Source organism: Xiphophorus couchianus, chromosome 5 (genome assembly GCF_001444195.1).
Source record: "Xiphophorus couchianus chromosome 5, X_couchianus-1.0, whole genome shotgun sequence".
NCBI classification, from domain to species: domain Eukaryota; kingdom Metazoa; phylum Chordata; class Actinopteri; order Cyprinodontiformes; family Poeciliidae; genus Xiphophorus; species Xiphophorus couchianus.
This window is the reverse complement of record NC_040232.1, coordinates 36,890,084-36,906,547: the sequence shown is the minus strand read 5'-3', so window position 1 is coordinate 36,906,547 and position 16,464 is coordinate 36,890,084. Positions and strand designations below refer to the sequence as shown.

At 41.9% G+C, this 16,464-nt stretch overlaps 1 protein-coding gene across 7 annotated transcripts in view; it reads left to right on the top strand.

The window, feature by feature from the left end:
- The window catches only part of lrba (LPS-responsive vesicle trafficking, beach and anchor containing), a 243,144-nt gene that overhangs the window by 202,341 nt on the left and 24,339 nt on the right, over positions 1–16,464 (top strand). For 5 of the 7 annotated variants that reach the window (XM_028018763.1, XM_028018764.1, XM_028018762.1 and 2 more), the window contains 4 exons: positions 2,538–2,705; positions 11,088–11,177; positions 13,676–13,868; positions 15,806–15,865. In XM_028018763.1, the coding sequence (XP_027874564.1) occupies positions 2,538–2,705; positions 11,088–11,177; positions 13,676–13,868; positions 15,806–15,865 (511 nt within the window). The remainder of the gene's footprint in view (positions 1–2,537; positions 2,706–11,087; positions 11,178–13,675; positions 13,869–15,805; positions 15,866–16,464) is intronic. The other 2 variants (XM_028018766.1, XM_028018765.1) reach the window with 1 other exon arrangement.

The window sequence follows — 16,464 nt, the reverse complement described above, 5'->3', positions numbered from 1 at the left end:
TTCACTGAGAAGCAGCTCCTATAATGAGCTCAGCAGTCCCACCAGGTGTTTGCTAATTGCTGCTGGCTAGTCTGAAGGAGCTGAGTGGGGGAGTGGCAGCGGAGGGCCGCTTTGGGTGGATGCTTTTAGCGTGACTTTAAGACCTAGCATGGTTGAAGGCCAACCAGGTATTTTACACATGGTTGCTATTGGAGATTAAAAGGATTTCTCAAACATGCATGAAAGAATCAAAGCAACACTCTTGGTATGTTTTTGATGAAATAATAACATTACAGCATGACGTAAAACTCCAAAAAGTTTATTTTACGTAATACTGCACCTTTAAATACATTTTGAAGCTTTGACCTAACTAAAAAACTAATGACTGTATTCTGCAGGCATATCATTCTGTATTATAAGTCAAATCAAATGTACTGAAGGGATTTTTCTGTCTGCTGGAATGCCTGTTTCTCTTCACTGAACCTGGAATCTGTCTGTATTTCACTTTGCCTTTTGTTCCGTTTTCAAAATGAAGATTTTTCCTCCAAGCTTTTCCCTCACTGAGCCTCTCACCAGAGACTGCGTGTGAGACGGCTAAAGATGAAGTCGGCTCTCATCCTACAATGAAACCTCATCATCGTACCTGAGCTGCACACTGCTCCCCCTTCGCTCTCTGGCTCTGCTCGCCGACTAGAAGTTGTAATTAAGCGAGTGGGGAAAAATTAGATGCAAAATGGCCTGTCAGAAAGTCGCATTTAAGTGAAGGATGCACTGGTATCTGCGGTAAAAATTGAAATGATATAAATTGCCGTTTAAGTGCAGCCCAGGCTAATGTTTTGTCACAAATTAATGTGACACAAGGCAGCAATGACAATCAAGGGCTGCCTCATTCTAATTTGGTCGTGTTTAGAGGGCTTTTGTGAGCTGACAGCTTTACACAAATTAACACAATCGCCTGTTTTTATGGGGAAACCATAAATGTTTTTCCCCCTCCTTTGCCGGCTAATGAGGAGGGAAAACGGCCTGTATCTCAGCGTAATGGCGGCACTGAGACGTCTGCAGACGAGCAACGGCGTGCCGCTGTCAGCTCCCGTAGAACAAAGACGGAGCCTAAACGATTCCCTAATGAGCTACTAGAGTTTTGATGTTCCCTTATGATCAGATGTGGGGACGTTGTGCGTTTTGCTCGTTATAAAAATCATCTTCAGATTCTATCACAGGAACAATTAGCGGGATGTGCTGCACTCTCTGAGGAATATGTTTTTCTGAAGGGCATCAGTAGCTGCTACAGATGTGGGCAAATGTTAGTCTGCATTCCGCTAATGTCGAAAGAACACAATTTCCGCAATAGTGGTGTTTCTATTAAATAAATGTCATTAAAATCACATGTGAATAAACTTAAGTGGTTAGGAGTCATATCAGCGACGGATGTAAACAGTTGCATCAAATATATTCATATTGGTGCTATAACTCATCACCTATCAACCAATCAGAGGACACGTCCGCCTCTTATTCAGGCGTTCAGCCCTGCATACGTTGGTGCGGCATTTTGGGGAAATTATAGTCGGCCATTTTACAGAAGAGCTATGGATTCCATACGCTGGAATGACACACAACTTCTTAACTTGTAAGCTAAAGGTATGGCTCCTAGGTAATCAAAAGGGACAGATCATGTGGTCTTTTTATTCTGTTTTTTTAGACATTGTTTGGATTGTGATGAACATTTGTGCAAAATGGCTTTTTATTCTTTTTAAACTTGTATCTTGATATACTGATTTTTAGATAAAAAATGCTTTTTATTTATAATGTGTATTCTCTTTTTTTTGTATTGTATTTATTTTCATTTCACCTTGAGAGACTACAGATGAAAACGAACCGTTATGGCTAACTCTGGCACAGGATTTTTGATGTGAATTGGCAGATTATTTCACTTACAAGACATTTTTTCATGTTACTACTGAAATAATCTGCCAGTGAAACTTGTAGTTTATCATCAAAATTAAGAATTGTTTTTACTTAAACTAACATCCTATATCTCGCTGAAAAGTTACTTGTACATTCATTGTGTCTCATTTCATGTGTGCTCAGATATTTGCACTCAAACTAAACCAAAAATACTTGCTTATATTTTATGGTTTTGCAGTGCGAAAACAGACCATCATCCTCCAACCACTTCCTGTCGTTGTCTTTGACGTTTCCGTCAGTAGTAACATCCAGTTGTTGATCACATGATTTGATGCACAAAAAAAAAAAAAACAGTTTCCATTGCAGTTTTGCAAAATACATCAATTTCGATGCGGCTGAAATTCTACCGTTAAAAAACTTTTTATTGAAAAACGTGAGTTTTCTGGAAAATGGCTTTATTTTTGTCATTTCAATTTGTACGGTTTTACACTTAACGGACACGCAGCTACTGATGGTCGTTGCTCAGTTATAGGATGAGAAATGGGTTTGGGAAGCAGCATTTCTGTAGGTCAACAAATTTCTTTTTTTTAATAGCATTCATATGTTGATATTTGCAGAACTTTCTAGCCCTTTTTCTTCTGTTTCTGTCGCAGGCTCTGGAGAGCGAGTTCGTGTCCTGCCAGCTCCACCAGTGGATTGACCTGATTTTCGGCTACAAGCAGCAGGGACCCGAAGCTGCCAGGGCCCTCAATGTTTTCTACTATCTGACATATGAAGGCACGGTCAACCTGAGCTCCATTAACGACCCCATGCTCAGAGAGGTGAGCCTGCTGCTTTACATCCTCTTTCATATCCTGCTGAGTAAGGCAGAAAAATACTCTATTACTGTAAGTACACCGGGGCCCTCTCAGATTGATGTTTAATCTGACTACATTACAAAAGCAAGCCTTATTTCAGTTTGGTGTTTTTTTTTATCCCATTAGGAAAGCTAAATTGTCTGTGGAGTGGCTCGGGAGAGCTAAGCTAACAATCTACAGGCAGGTTTTGCCGAGCAAAGCCTTTCCCTCGTGTAATACCTTTTTGAAAGCTCTCCACCAAGTGTTCCACTTTAACGCCTTAAAGCTTCCTCCTCTGCTTTCATTCATTATTCATTCCCACCACTTTGAAACATGGCACATACACACACACGAGCTACGCCGGGCGCTGCCCGAAAGCAACCACACAAGACACGGCGCTGAGAAGAAAAACACAGCCAGGGCGCCCACAGCCAAACACGGGCCTGACAACTTCACCGATCTGCTGCGAGAGGCGGCCCGCCAGCAGCAAGGCCAATTGACCTGGCTCACATCAGCCAGACGCCGAGAGGGGGGAGGGGTATACTCTATTTTTATTGTTGACAAATTAGAGGGAAAAAATCTCGGCTGTAGGGTGAGACTTTTTTTTTGTGGCTTTGAAACATAGTCGCTGGTGTACAGTGAAATCTGCAACACTGTGAGTTCTGTGTGAAACAATGCAAGAGGAAACTTTGGGAGTTAATTTTATTGTCCTGATGTTTGAGATAAGCATAAATTATAAGATAAGACAAGATCATTTGCTTGTCTCCCGTGGGAGACAATTTATGTGTTGGGACAAGGCTGCAGCACGTTAGACAAAACGAAACTTCAAAGTCAATTCCAATGAATACATCAAACTATAATAAATAATTAAATAAACGTACATCAAGTTTTGAGCATACAAAAGCACATTGGTGTGCAATATTAATGTGCAAATGAAAATACAGACTTCAGATGGGCTGTGGATCCTCACAAACATGGTGTTGGTAGAAGTTATAAGCCAGAACAGCAAGACTGACCTCACTCATCAATATGTCCATATTGGTGCATCAATAGTTTGGAACATCAACAATAAAATGTTCAAATTTTATTGAACATTTTATTGTTCGATAATAAAATTGTAAGGCTAGGAACAAGGCTGAGTTTCTGAAATACTATGGTATGATGACGGTAAGTAAAAATACCACATTAACGCAAAATGTGCATTACAAACATTTACTTGCTTCTTTGTAGATTATTTTCACTAAGCTAGCGTAGCATTTCATCGAACGGACATTAACCTTTTTAAACCGTGGTATTTATCGTATCGTTTATAATGAAAAAGAAAGTTGATTTATCGTTGCCATGATACATTTTAGTTATAGATGTCAAATAAGAAAAACTAAGGAAATGTTTGCCATTGTCTTCCCTTTTTGTTCCACCAAAGCATCGGTAAGCATCAGTAAAATTCAAAACTAGATTTAGATGCAGTTACTGTGTGCAGGTTAGTGACATAAATCACTGTTTTAAGAAGAAACCTCTTTCAGATGAGAAGATTTTTCAAGAACAGTATTTGTGTTGTCACATGTAGTCACCATCCTGCAAAACTATTTACCTAAAAAAAATAAGCAATAAACATCTTTTTTAAACACCGTCGATACTATTGTCACAGTAGTACCAGAAAATATTGTGACAAAATTCCAATTCCATATCGCCCCGGCCTGCGTTGCAAGTGTTTTTATATCGTCAACAGAAAATCACGGAAGAAAACGATGAAAACAAGATTAATTTAGTCATAAATTAGATGTGTCCCAGCATCCAAGTTTAAATGGAGATTAGTTCAGTGTACGTCAAGTGGCCTCCACTGTACAGCCGCCCTTCATGACTCACTGACTGGAGCATCACGGGCACAAGGGGCACATCCTTGATTTATCACCTCATTCGCCCTAATTCCCATCCAGATGTGCTATGGCCTTTACACACACAAACACCCACGCACACACACCAGAAAATTGGATCCGTGGTACTGCACTATTTCTTCCAAGCTGCTCCAAAGACAAAGGTATTGATTATTCTACCAATGTACACAGAACCGGCAGAGGCAGGAACACATGATTTCACTTGTATTAGAAACAGCATTCCTCCCACCGTAGCTCTCTGTGTCAGAATGCACACTTTAGATTCACATGCTTACAAATTGTTTCTAATTAGCCGCAGTTTGGGTGTGTTTTTATTCTGCGTTTCGTTAATCATTACAAAAGAAAATCCTTTTGAATTAAGCTTTTATTACCCATTTAAAATCTGCGCAAAACTTTGTTGATATTCCACCCATGTCGAAAAAGTTTAATTTCGCAATTGCAGCGTTTCTATTAAATTAGAAATGCAATTAAAATCACACGTGAATAAGTTTGTTCACGCGATAAGTCTTTAGATGCAGGGAAAAAAGGTGTTTTCATTGCAGTTCTGGAAAATGTGTTATTTTTGAAAACGAGATTTTTTAAAATATTTATAATTCTAGTTTGTGCAATTTTATGGTCGATTGAAACCATAAAATTGTTTAATGGTTTCAGTATAAAAAAAACAAAAACAACAAACAGAAGCCAGCATTGAATCGCTGCTTCATTAGTGTGGAATATCAATAAAACTTTAAAGTTTGTGCCGTTCCCTAGAGACAAACAGAAGCTTGTTGTTTTCTCTACCTCCGCCGTTTGACGCTGCGACTCCAGTCTGCCGTCTTTCATCTGTGAAAACACCCTCGGTCTGAGCGCTTTAATTAGTTAGATAAACCGAGGCGGTGTTGCCCTTGTGAGCTAATCCGAGGCCCCCCCGTCGGCCGTGTTTTTTGCGGAAGGAAACGCGGCCCGTCTGCGCAGAAAGGTGGAAACAGAGTCTCCAGCCTGGCCTTCGTCACATCAGAGCGCTGGGGAGGGAGTTTGAGGGATTTTAGGCCTGAAAGGGTCCCCAGAGTCTGTCATTACTGAGTGACAACTGTTTCAGCCTGAGCTCTGGACTGAGCTGCGACAGGCCCTGGGGCGGTTCAGAGTCGGTTGGGGGAAGTGGAGGAGTGGGCACAGATCTGTGTGCATGTTTTCTACTACAATGGGTTAGACGGGTTGTACCTTTTGCTTTGCTCTCTCCCACATCTCTCTCATATCCACACGCACTTGGAGTGTTGCGTGTGTGTTCCACGTAGTTCCGTTGGTGCATACGGGTGTGTCTGTGTACATTTTGTATTGGCATGTTTATACATCTGTATATTTATGCGTGCTCATCAGCATAAATGACCACAACCGAGTGTTTATACATGCATTGTGTGTGTGTGTGTGTGTGTCTGGGGGAGAAAGTGTGGAATAGCTCAGCACAGATTAGTGACTGCTCTGGATACCGGTGCCTTGTTTTTCAACCGCGTGATTACTTCCTGTCTTGCCTCCGCCACTCAGCGCAGGGAGAAACCATGTGCACACATTGGTGTGTGTTCTTGTGGTGGGGTTACATGCACATCTGCGTTGCCTCTCGGTGTAAAGGGGGGGAAACTCGGCCTGATTTGCCTTTGCGTCGTCCTACAGGGCTTCCCCTCTTTCACATGCGATTATGGAAAAATCCAGCAACCTCTCACGGCATGGACAAAACACAGATCCCTGTTAGAATCGTACAGCATTTTTGTAATTCAGCAGAAAAGACTTGCGAGTGAACCTGCGTCAACACGTTTTCAAAGTCGGTCACATTCCTTGCAGGGGCTGGACTATGGGTTTTTCAGGGACATAGTACCATTTTATGCCATAATCAAGAAACTGTTAACTTCAGTTGTAAAAATGATTTTAAATAAATTTTACTTTGTAATTTAACACCTTGAAATGAGAACTCTGTTTCTTTAAGAAATCCTGCTCTTTCTGAAACTGCGCCTTCAGGAAGTCGTCACAACATGGCTCCTCTATTGAGAAGTAGTTTGTATAATGAGCTTAGCAGATGCGCAGCTCCACCAGGTGTTTGCTAATTTTTTCTGGCTCGTCTGAAGGGGCTGCGTGAATGTGGGATGCTCTGTGAGGTGGAAGCTAGGTAGCGTGGAAACCGCAGCTCTGAGGAGGAGCTTTGTCTCAAAGGCGGAGCTAGGTCCGTCCAGATGTTTTGCAAAGCTGAATGTTTACCATGAGAGATTAAAGGTTTTCTCAAACATGCAAGAAAGAATCAAAACAACACTCCAGGATTTTTTTTTTTAAATGAGGGAATAACATCATAACACAATGTAAAGTTCAAAAAGTTGATTTTACATAACTCTACCCCTTTAAAATCTCTTGCTTTGTGTCTTTTGGCTGATGTTCTTTGATTTTCAGATTGGACATCCCTGCTATTCTCTGACACTGCTGGACAGACAGCTGGTGATTTGATTTGTTTTAAATCTGTTTTGAGATCACGTCAGGCCGATTTACATAACCGCTAAGATGTTTTGCATGGAAATCCATCTTGTCAAGTTGGCTGAATAAATCAAAGGACAGGCCGGGACTAAGCTGAGGACGACTCGGTCATTTAAATGTATAGAATTCAGAAAACCCTCATCAGATGCGGTCCACCGCTTCCAAAAGAGATTGGCCTTGTAGATGGCGGCCCATATAATCACCTGAGCATTGCATTGGCATATAGGGATAGGACATCCTGACCTACACTCAGTGCCGTTCCTCCGCTATACAGCCTCGTAAATGTCCGATCTGCACCTAATGAAGATAAGTCAGGAGCCTTTGAGGAGTTTTTCCACACATTAGCTTAAGCAAGGTGCTTCACTCAGCTGTCAGAGAAGAATGCTGCCTTGACCTTGAATGATGCACTGACTCTTCAAGAGTTGATGTGGATGAGATGGAAAATATTCGGGGACTCGGTCATGACACTTAGAGGAAATTAACCACTGAAGTGTTCTGGGTAAATCATTGTGGACTTTCTATTTGCCGCTTTTTAATTATTGGGTACGAGTTGAAAAATAAATCACGGAAGCATCTCATTGAAGATCTGACATGCTTGGTCAATTATGGTCTTAAATAATGTGCATTTAAATACAAAAAAATATATGTACATTTTTGCATTTTGGATAGTGATGACATGGTTTGGAAAGAAATTGTAGTCAGATTTATAGACAGGAAAGTGGGTAATGCAAGAAAGGGAAGACTTGCGGTAAAGGTCATCAGGCCAAGACCCGAACCAGTGACAGATACTGTATGTCGAGGACCAAGGCCTCCATATGTGGGTGGTGCTGTACCCCTGCGCCACCACAGCACCTCCACCCTCCAAATTAACCATGTTCATTACTGTCATGTCTTTTTCCATCATGTTACGATTTTTCGCCATCTGCTTTTCATCTTTGTAGCATATCAGTCATTTTTGAATGAGAAGTTGATTCGACTGAATGAGTGTTGAGTTGATAACTTAAGGAGTTTGTTGTGTGTTCATATTTCTAAACAGAACCGGATAAAGTACATTTTGAATTCCGGACACCGGACAATGTTAGAATTGTTTCTCTTTCTTGTATGGCCCCACCATCTCTATTTCTGTATCAACTGGCTCTGGTTAACTATGACCAGCGGCGCGCTCTTCTGGATGACAACAATGAAAAAAGCTCCAAGCAGATCATAGTATTTAATCAGATTGAACTAATTTTAATCTGATAAACCATTAATCAACTATCATAAGTCAATTAATTGTTTGCATCCTTAATTCTGGTTTCAAAAATTCATTCTAAATGAGGTAATACTGTTTACAACTACAGTAAAGAAACTATCAACAGGCTGGCCCTTCTGATTACCCAGGCAGTACGTGATTATTGGACTCCCAGTATTACGCTCTAAAGAGTGAAATGACAAAATGATGTAAAACTCTGCAAAATAGAAGAATTTATTTAAAAACTTAAGAACTAAATTCAGTTATTTCATTTTTTTAAAACATTTTTGCCCGTGGTTTTGCTGTTTGAACCCTACCCAGCCACAAAGATAATTTCATCCAGTTTCAGGTGTCATGAACTGAAACACTGGCTTGGTCTTGTTAAGTCCAAACTTTCACAAACTATAATTCTGCTCCAAACTTCTGGTTTGCTGTCATGCTGTCTGAACTCCCTAGTTTCATACCCTGATTCCACGTTTACAAAGGAAATAATCAGCGTAGACCTTCTGGGATTCGGTTCTCAACCCTTAATAATGTGATGAAACTTTAATATCTCAGTGTTAAAATCCCTCCCTGTGCTTCTCTGGTTAGTTTCAGACAATAGGTATGAAGAGACTCGTATCCTGACCTTTTTCTCATGGAAATGCCGTACAGAGGCCTGAACCATGAGCTCATTTCCAGGCCGCGCCAAGTTAGACTCAGACCTTCTCAGCCTACACACACACACACACGCCGTCACTCCCACACAGCCAGTCACAGAGCACGGCAACAACACATTGACCAGGCTGTCATAATTCTGTCTTGGTCATTTTCTTCAGGCCCGTTCTTGTCTTATAAAGAACTTTTTTGTTTTGTTTTGTTTTAACATTCTGGTTTCTTGGTGCATTTCTAGCTTCGTTTTCTTTTCACAGACAAGCTCTGCAGCGTTTAGAGGAACTTGTCAGGAAATCGGCCAACGTTCACTTGATTGGCCAGATTGGTGACAACCAGGTCAATTATATATACAGTACATTAAAAATAATAATAATAATCCCCCCCACCCCCATCAACACTAATAACTCCCACCAAATTATTCATATTATTATATTATTTATAAATGCATTAATACATCATAATGTAGTATTAATCCAAGAAGGTTTACCAAACCTCCCTCTGATGCATTAATGGAGAAATCTTGTAATTCGCTCACTTACCGTTAGGTTCAGACCGTCACTGTGTTTACCAAAGAAACTTCAAGACTACTTTTTATATGTCCTTGTAGTTTATAAAAAGCTCAAATTTGGAATCAACAGGTGGGAGTAAATTGGTCATATGCCAGAAAGAAAGCTTGAACTGCAGCAAAGCAAATCTCTAGTCCAGTGGTTTCCTGTTGTTTTCTTGTGTTATGTTTATGTATCTTTATAAAATTGCATTAATGGCAGCGCCAGCACCAAGTAATAGAACTATTGAGCCAAGAATACTTCCATTTGAAAAGAAAAGGGGCATACAAAGATAATGGCAACAACTACTTTTAGAGCTTTACTTGGGAAAGAAACAGAACTGCTGAGTATGCACAGTTAATTAGAACCACGACAGAAACACACCTGAACAGATAAGTCTGTGGGCCCGGACTGTTTTCTATTGAATACACACATTTAATGATCTCATTAGCTGAACTGAAGACTGTTTGGTTCTAAAATATATCTAAAATTAGTCAAAAATAATGTGGGCAGTAGTAATATGAGCAAGCATGGATTATTAAAACTAACTGATCTGTTAATTGCACCAGATACTCGACGCCTCCTCAGGTTTGTCTCAACGGTCCTTCTCTTTGTCCACTCATCATGAAATTGGCCTGTGTTTTTCTCCATTGTGGCATTATTTTAACATGTAAAAAATGTAGCATTCATTAGGTAAAATACCTAAACATGAAAAGAGTGTACAGGTAGCAGATGTTTACGTTGGTTCTGAATCAACTGCATGGAGAATTACGAGGCTTTCAGTGAAGGTCTGCGCGTCCGTAGCTGCTGCCGGCTGGCCTGACAGTGAGCGCCGTGATGATGTCCAGAGGCTGCTGGGCCGGCGTCTGCTCTGACATTTATGGTCCTATACCTCTTCATTAACACCACCTAACCAAGGAGGCCAGGCAGCCGGCCCTCCTCCTGTCCTCTCAGTCCAACTGCGGGACAAATGAGTCGTTGTGTGTAAACGTGTGAACAGAAGACAGTAAAAGATAGATGTTTATATGTAAAGTGTGTTCATGTATGGAAGAAGATTAGGGCTACTGATTAAAAAAACAAAACAACACAAATTCTGCCTTTTCTTCCTCAGAATTCAGATGTTAATCTCAAAATTCTGGCTTTTGTTTTACCTAGAATTCTGATGTCTTATTTTACTCAGTCTCAATTAATCTCAATTCTTTAATTTTGAGATTAAAGTCAGAATTTAGAATTCTGAGGGAAAAAAGTCGGAATCCTTTTTCCCAATGGTCCTAATCCTCTTCCGTAGTTCATGCCCTTAAACACGTTTGTTTCTGTTTCTCACTGCAATCCGTCAATCTGTGTGTTAAAACAGTAATCTGAGAATCTGCAGCAATCACACAGGACTAATTTCGTATTTGTATTTTTCAAACAATTGTGATCTATTATAGATATAGAGATCAGACTTTGTTAAGAACATCTAAGACATTATAATCAAAGAGAAATGGATATGATCTTACAGAAACAGTTTCATGGTAATTGCGTGTCTACTCTGCTTCTGCTTCCTCAGGCCGTGGAGTCTCAGATCAGGAGTTTTGGACAGACTCCTTCTCAGCTGCTCATTGAGCCACACCCGCCTCGAAGTTCAGCCATGCAGGTGGTAAGTGACCAACTGATCCTCATTCCTCTTTTTTTCTTCTGGTCCTCCACAAATACGATTGGTTACAATCTCTTCAGTTTAGTCCTTACCTTGCTCTTCCCTACTTTGGGAAATCCTCTTGCCTTTTCCAGAGCATGGCCCCCTCCTCTTTCTTTATTGACGAGTTGTTTGTGAAAGGAAGAGATTACAAGTATTTGTGTGGGGATGCGTTTTGGTAAAAGGTTTTCTGCTGGAAATCTGGGCCTGATCCAGATTTTCCCACCTGAGCTGGAAACATGAGATGGGCTGGTTTGAAGCGATGGCCCTTTATGGGCCAGGGAGTGCAGTCAGTGGTTCCTGCCTGTGATGGAGCCGAGGTCCCATGAGTCCTTATTAGCGTGGTGTCCCTGCGGCGCTGACAGCTGGCTGTGCAGACCACCACCCGGCACACACACACACGCAAACCCGGGCCGTTCCTTTGAATTTGCCGCCCAAGTGTACGGGTGGATTTCTGTGAATTGTTTTCTTTTTTCTTTTTTTTTTTTTACTCCTCCAAATATAGTTTTCAAAGACAGACAGCTTTTCAAACACATTTCTAACCTTTCCCAAACCTTTACTTTCCTTCTGCTGCTCGCTTCTCTTGGCTTCCACTTTCTCTCCTTTTTCCCTCTCGAGCCGGCGCGTTGTCAGTGTCGGCGTCCGCCCCGTGCTGGTGGTAATGATACTGTCAGTGCTTCTAGTTAGCTGTCAGATGAACCGGATTTACCCAGGTCTCTTCCTGATGTTAAACACTGATGTTCCTCTACTTTACACGCAAGGAGGAAAATAGCTTTCTGCTCAAGCTGCTTAGTACAAACACTTCTTAGATTTGTGCTAAATGTTGCCTAAGCAGAGGAAGTAGCCTGACAGGTTGATAGGATAGTGGGGGCGTGGGGGAGGTTTGCCCTTGTATTGTACGTTCAAAAAAGCAAGTTTAAGTCAGTAAGTTAGAAAAAAAATTGTGCATTTTATAAAAAAAGAGTCTTTAAACATCTCAATGTAGACTGAAATGAAAAGCAGGCTTAAACAGTCGAAATTATGTAGGGGTGTATAATTATATCAATTCTACAATATTTATCGATTTTCTCTACCCTCGGAAGGCATCAATTTTTCATCCGCAAGTATCGATACGCTAAACCCTAGTGGTTCATAAGCTTATACCGTCTTTTTAACACATCTCCGCCTCCCCCAGTCTCACTTTCAACTTGTGCTTAAAGTGCACATTATAAACTACACAACAGTTTTTAAATTGTGTTAATAGGCAAAGTAAAACCGGAGTTTTACTAAAATAAGTAAACCATATTTTTCCAAATGTCAGAGAAATGAGAAAAGCGGCTTTTCCAGTTATGTGAAAGGGAATGAGCTTCCAAACGTAAAAAGGGGGCAGCCGCAGCCGCAGCCTGGGCGCAGTGAGGATTGCTATGATGATGATGGCAGATCGATCGTTCTTATTAGCAACTGACAAAGAGTATCAGAGACTGAGAGTACGATGAGATACTGGCAGTATGAGAGGCAACTACTCAGAGATCCAAGCAAGGGAATGGCGGCACTGAGCAGCTGCAAGGAGTCGATCACTTCGGGGTGAGGCAGAGCCGCTCCCCCAGCAGCTAGTAGTAAACAGCTTACAGCCACGGCTAACTCCGGGAGCCAACGTAGAAAAGCCTTTTCCCTATAGTCCAAGAGTCTTTTTTTTAACTCCAAAATGCAGCCACAGTATGTCCAAAAGAATAACTTAAGTGCAATCATTTGCATGTTGAGAGTCTACAGAGGCTGATGATCTCCCCACTCAGCTCCTAGATCACTGTGGAAACTTAGAGTTTTATGGCTTGAGGAACACCTCAGATGACAACCCCTCAAGGTTTCGAGTCTTAAGATAAAAGCAACCTGAGATGCTAACTCACTGTTCAGCTGCACCAGTTTACATCGTATTACGATGACGGGCTTTAGTGATCATTAAAAAGTCCACTTTAAGCCAGTAAATTCTGAAGAGGTTTAAGAAATGCTATTTGGTGGCAGCATGTCGGAATTTATTGATTGCAGCTCTTATTATTATTACGCCGCTATAATGATTATCACAAGTTGGACTTTTTGGAATTGCATCCAACGTCCTGAGCAGGTATTTGTTTCTGTTTCATGTTGAAAATATCATTAGTCTTTTTTTATTTGTATTTCATCTCAACGCTAAGAAAAATGTCCACCTTTCTGTGATGATTGCTTCCAAGTGCAGTCATGAGCAACATTTTGCGTATTTCTAAATTTGAACACAGCTCTGTCCTGTTGGCATCTATCCTTGCTTAACCTTCTCTCTGTGCTCTTCTTTGCTCCCTCCCTCCCTCCCTCTCTCCTCCTCCTGTTCTCCCTGCTGCCACCAACCTGGATTTCTTTCCTTAACTTTTGATTTATTTATCTTTTTGCTTTCGTTTTGCTTTCTGGTCTCCATTGTTCTGTCCGGTCATCTCGTCCCCCGGTTCCCTGAATAGTATCTTCTCCTGCAGACGCCGCTGATGTTCACGGAGCAGATGCAGCAGGACGTCATCATGGTGCTGAAGTTCCCGTCCAATTCTCCTGTGACGCACGTGGCAGCCAACACCCAGCCGGGCCTCGCGTCGCCCGCCATCATAACCGTCACCGCCAACCGCCTCTTCTCTGTCAACAAATGGCACGGCTTGGCAGGTCGGTGGTTTCGGCACGTTGGCATGTTTTTGTGCTGTCTGGGGTGTTTTTGAGGTCATGTCATGAGTCCTGCGGTTGGGTTGGTTAACGCTGTATTTGTATGAAGATCAGACTGTCTTGTCTGTACGGGACGGACGTTGATTTGAGAGACGATTGACTGTGTCTACCAGGCAGCTGCATCAAATGTGACACATGTAACAGCCAGCGTTGGGTCTCGTGTCCACTTCCATACATCAGCCTTTCACGTTCATAAGTCTTATTTACCCAACACTCACTCGACCTCAGGAAAAACCCTGGGGCCATGAAGCTGATTTGTTTTTGGTGGAATACGAGCCACATTGTGAGCAACAAAGACTCAGCTGATCATGGTATTTAGTTTGTGCAATACAGTCTTCACAAGAAGCCCTCTATAATATTTTTTTTACTTGTGTTAAAGCTGCGAGATGTAACCTTTATAAAAAATATTTTTACTTATTTGTTTAAACTATTACCATGTCATAACAGTATAATATAAGACAGATAATCTGTGAAAAGATTTATCTCCTCCTCTTCTTCCCTGAGCTACTGCTACAGTCTGAAGAAATGCGCCGCTCCCGACCAAAATCAACCAATCAGAGCTAGGAGAAGGGGCTTAGTGCTGTCAATCCACCTCATGAATGAGCTGCTAAATGTGCTAATAGTGGAGAAACAACTCACTGTTACAGGAAAGCTGTTTATCTGTCGTCATCCGTGGCCATGCTAACTAGCCTTAGCATTCATGACAGACTCTGCTGACGGGGAGCAGCTGTATTGCAGCATGGGCATGATTGACAGCACCGTCTCCAAAGCAACCATGTCAACCGTTTGGGCCAGAAAAACAGCCTTTTAATTTAAAATGCATCACAATCGATAGCGCATTCATTTGATTAGATGTTCTTATCAATCAATCGATCAAGTTTATTTGTGTAGGACATTTCAGCAACAAGGCAATTGAAAATGTTTTACGTCATAAAAGCACAAAAATAAAAAGTCATAAAAGCATAATAAGGTCACCAATTGAGAAAACGAGTAACAAACTGCCATCATCAAAATAATCAACACACATCAAATACGTTGGTCAGTGCTCCATTTATTAGTTTCAAAAGCAGCTCTAAGCAGGTGGGTTTTAGTCAAGATTTAAAGAAACTCAGGAGTTTCAGCTGTTTTACCGTTTTCTGGAAGTTCCAGATTAGTTGTGCATTAGAAGCTGAAAGCTGCTTCTCCATGTTTGGTGAGCAGCATGCAGAGCAGAACCAGAACCAGAAGATCTGAGAGGTCTGGAAGGTGGATACGACAGCAGCAGATCTTTAGTTGTTAGGGATTTATAAACCAACAGCATTCAAAAGTCCACTCTCTCAGTGTAGTGACTTTAGTACTGGAGTGATGCTCTATCTTCCTGGATTTAGTGAGAAGACCAGCAGCAGGTTCTGGATGAGCTGCAGCTGATTTTATTTATTTATTTTAGTCAGAGCTGTGAAGACACTGTTGCAGTAATCAATGCGGCTGAAGATAAACACTTGGATGGGTTTCTCTAGATCTGGCTGACACATTAGTCTTCTCACCCTGAACAGTGACAGAAGGCCAACTTTGTAACTCTTTATGTGGCTCTGAAGGTTCTGGTCTGAGTCTTAATGATTAACATGGGAAAAATAAAAATCCCTTTTCATTATCCATCACTATGGAATCAATTTTTCTGGGCCGGTGCAGAGGTAGGTCTGTTGGGCGCTATATCCTCTCCAGCCTCAGTAACATTTGGACATAATTGATCTATAATTCATGGCAGCAGTCTTAGGCCAACGGGCCACATTATAGGATTATGGTTATAGTTTTCAGTGTGTTATAATAACCTCGAATGCAGCTTCTGTTTCACAAGGCCACTCCATTACCATATTAATCCAATCTGTCTTCTTCTCTGTCAGGTCATCAGAACGCCGGGGAGCAGCAGTACCAACTTCCTGTGGAAATTGACCCTTTGATAGGTACGCTGTCATTTATGACCATTAAAAGGAATCCACGCGCGCCTGAGTGTGAACCTGTTTATGCATGAAATGAAATCGCGTGCGCGGATCTGCGCGTGCCATCCCTGCCGGTGACTCATGGCGGCGCACGGCGCCGTGTCCCTGGACGCCAGATTAGAGTTGTTTCTCAGCCGCCCCCCCTTTCGCTCCCCCAGTTCACTCGTCATGATATAGGCCCTGCTCTTTCACTAAACCATTTGCATGCAAATTGGAATGCAATGAGCTGTGGCCTGGGCCAGCATTTCATCATCAGCCCCCCCTCCTCCCTTTCCCCTCCTTCCCCCTCAACTGCGTCTTCCTTTGGTTTAATTTGTGCGGAGGGAAAGGACGCGTGTCAGTGAAAATGAATATGAATGCGGTAATAATGTGTGATTGAGAATGCACGGCGGACGGCTGTCAGGACAATATGTGCGCCTCTCATCCTTCACGACTTGTTGATGAGCGGGAGAGCGCCGGGTTGCAGTGATGTATGGGGGCGCGCTGGCGGAGCGGCGAGAAAAACACGCAGGCCTCCTCTGTCCGTCTGCGCCCGCCTCTCGCCTCCTGCAGGGTGTTTCGTG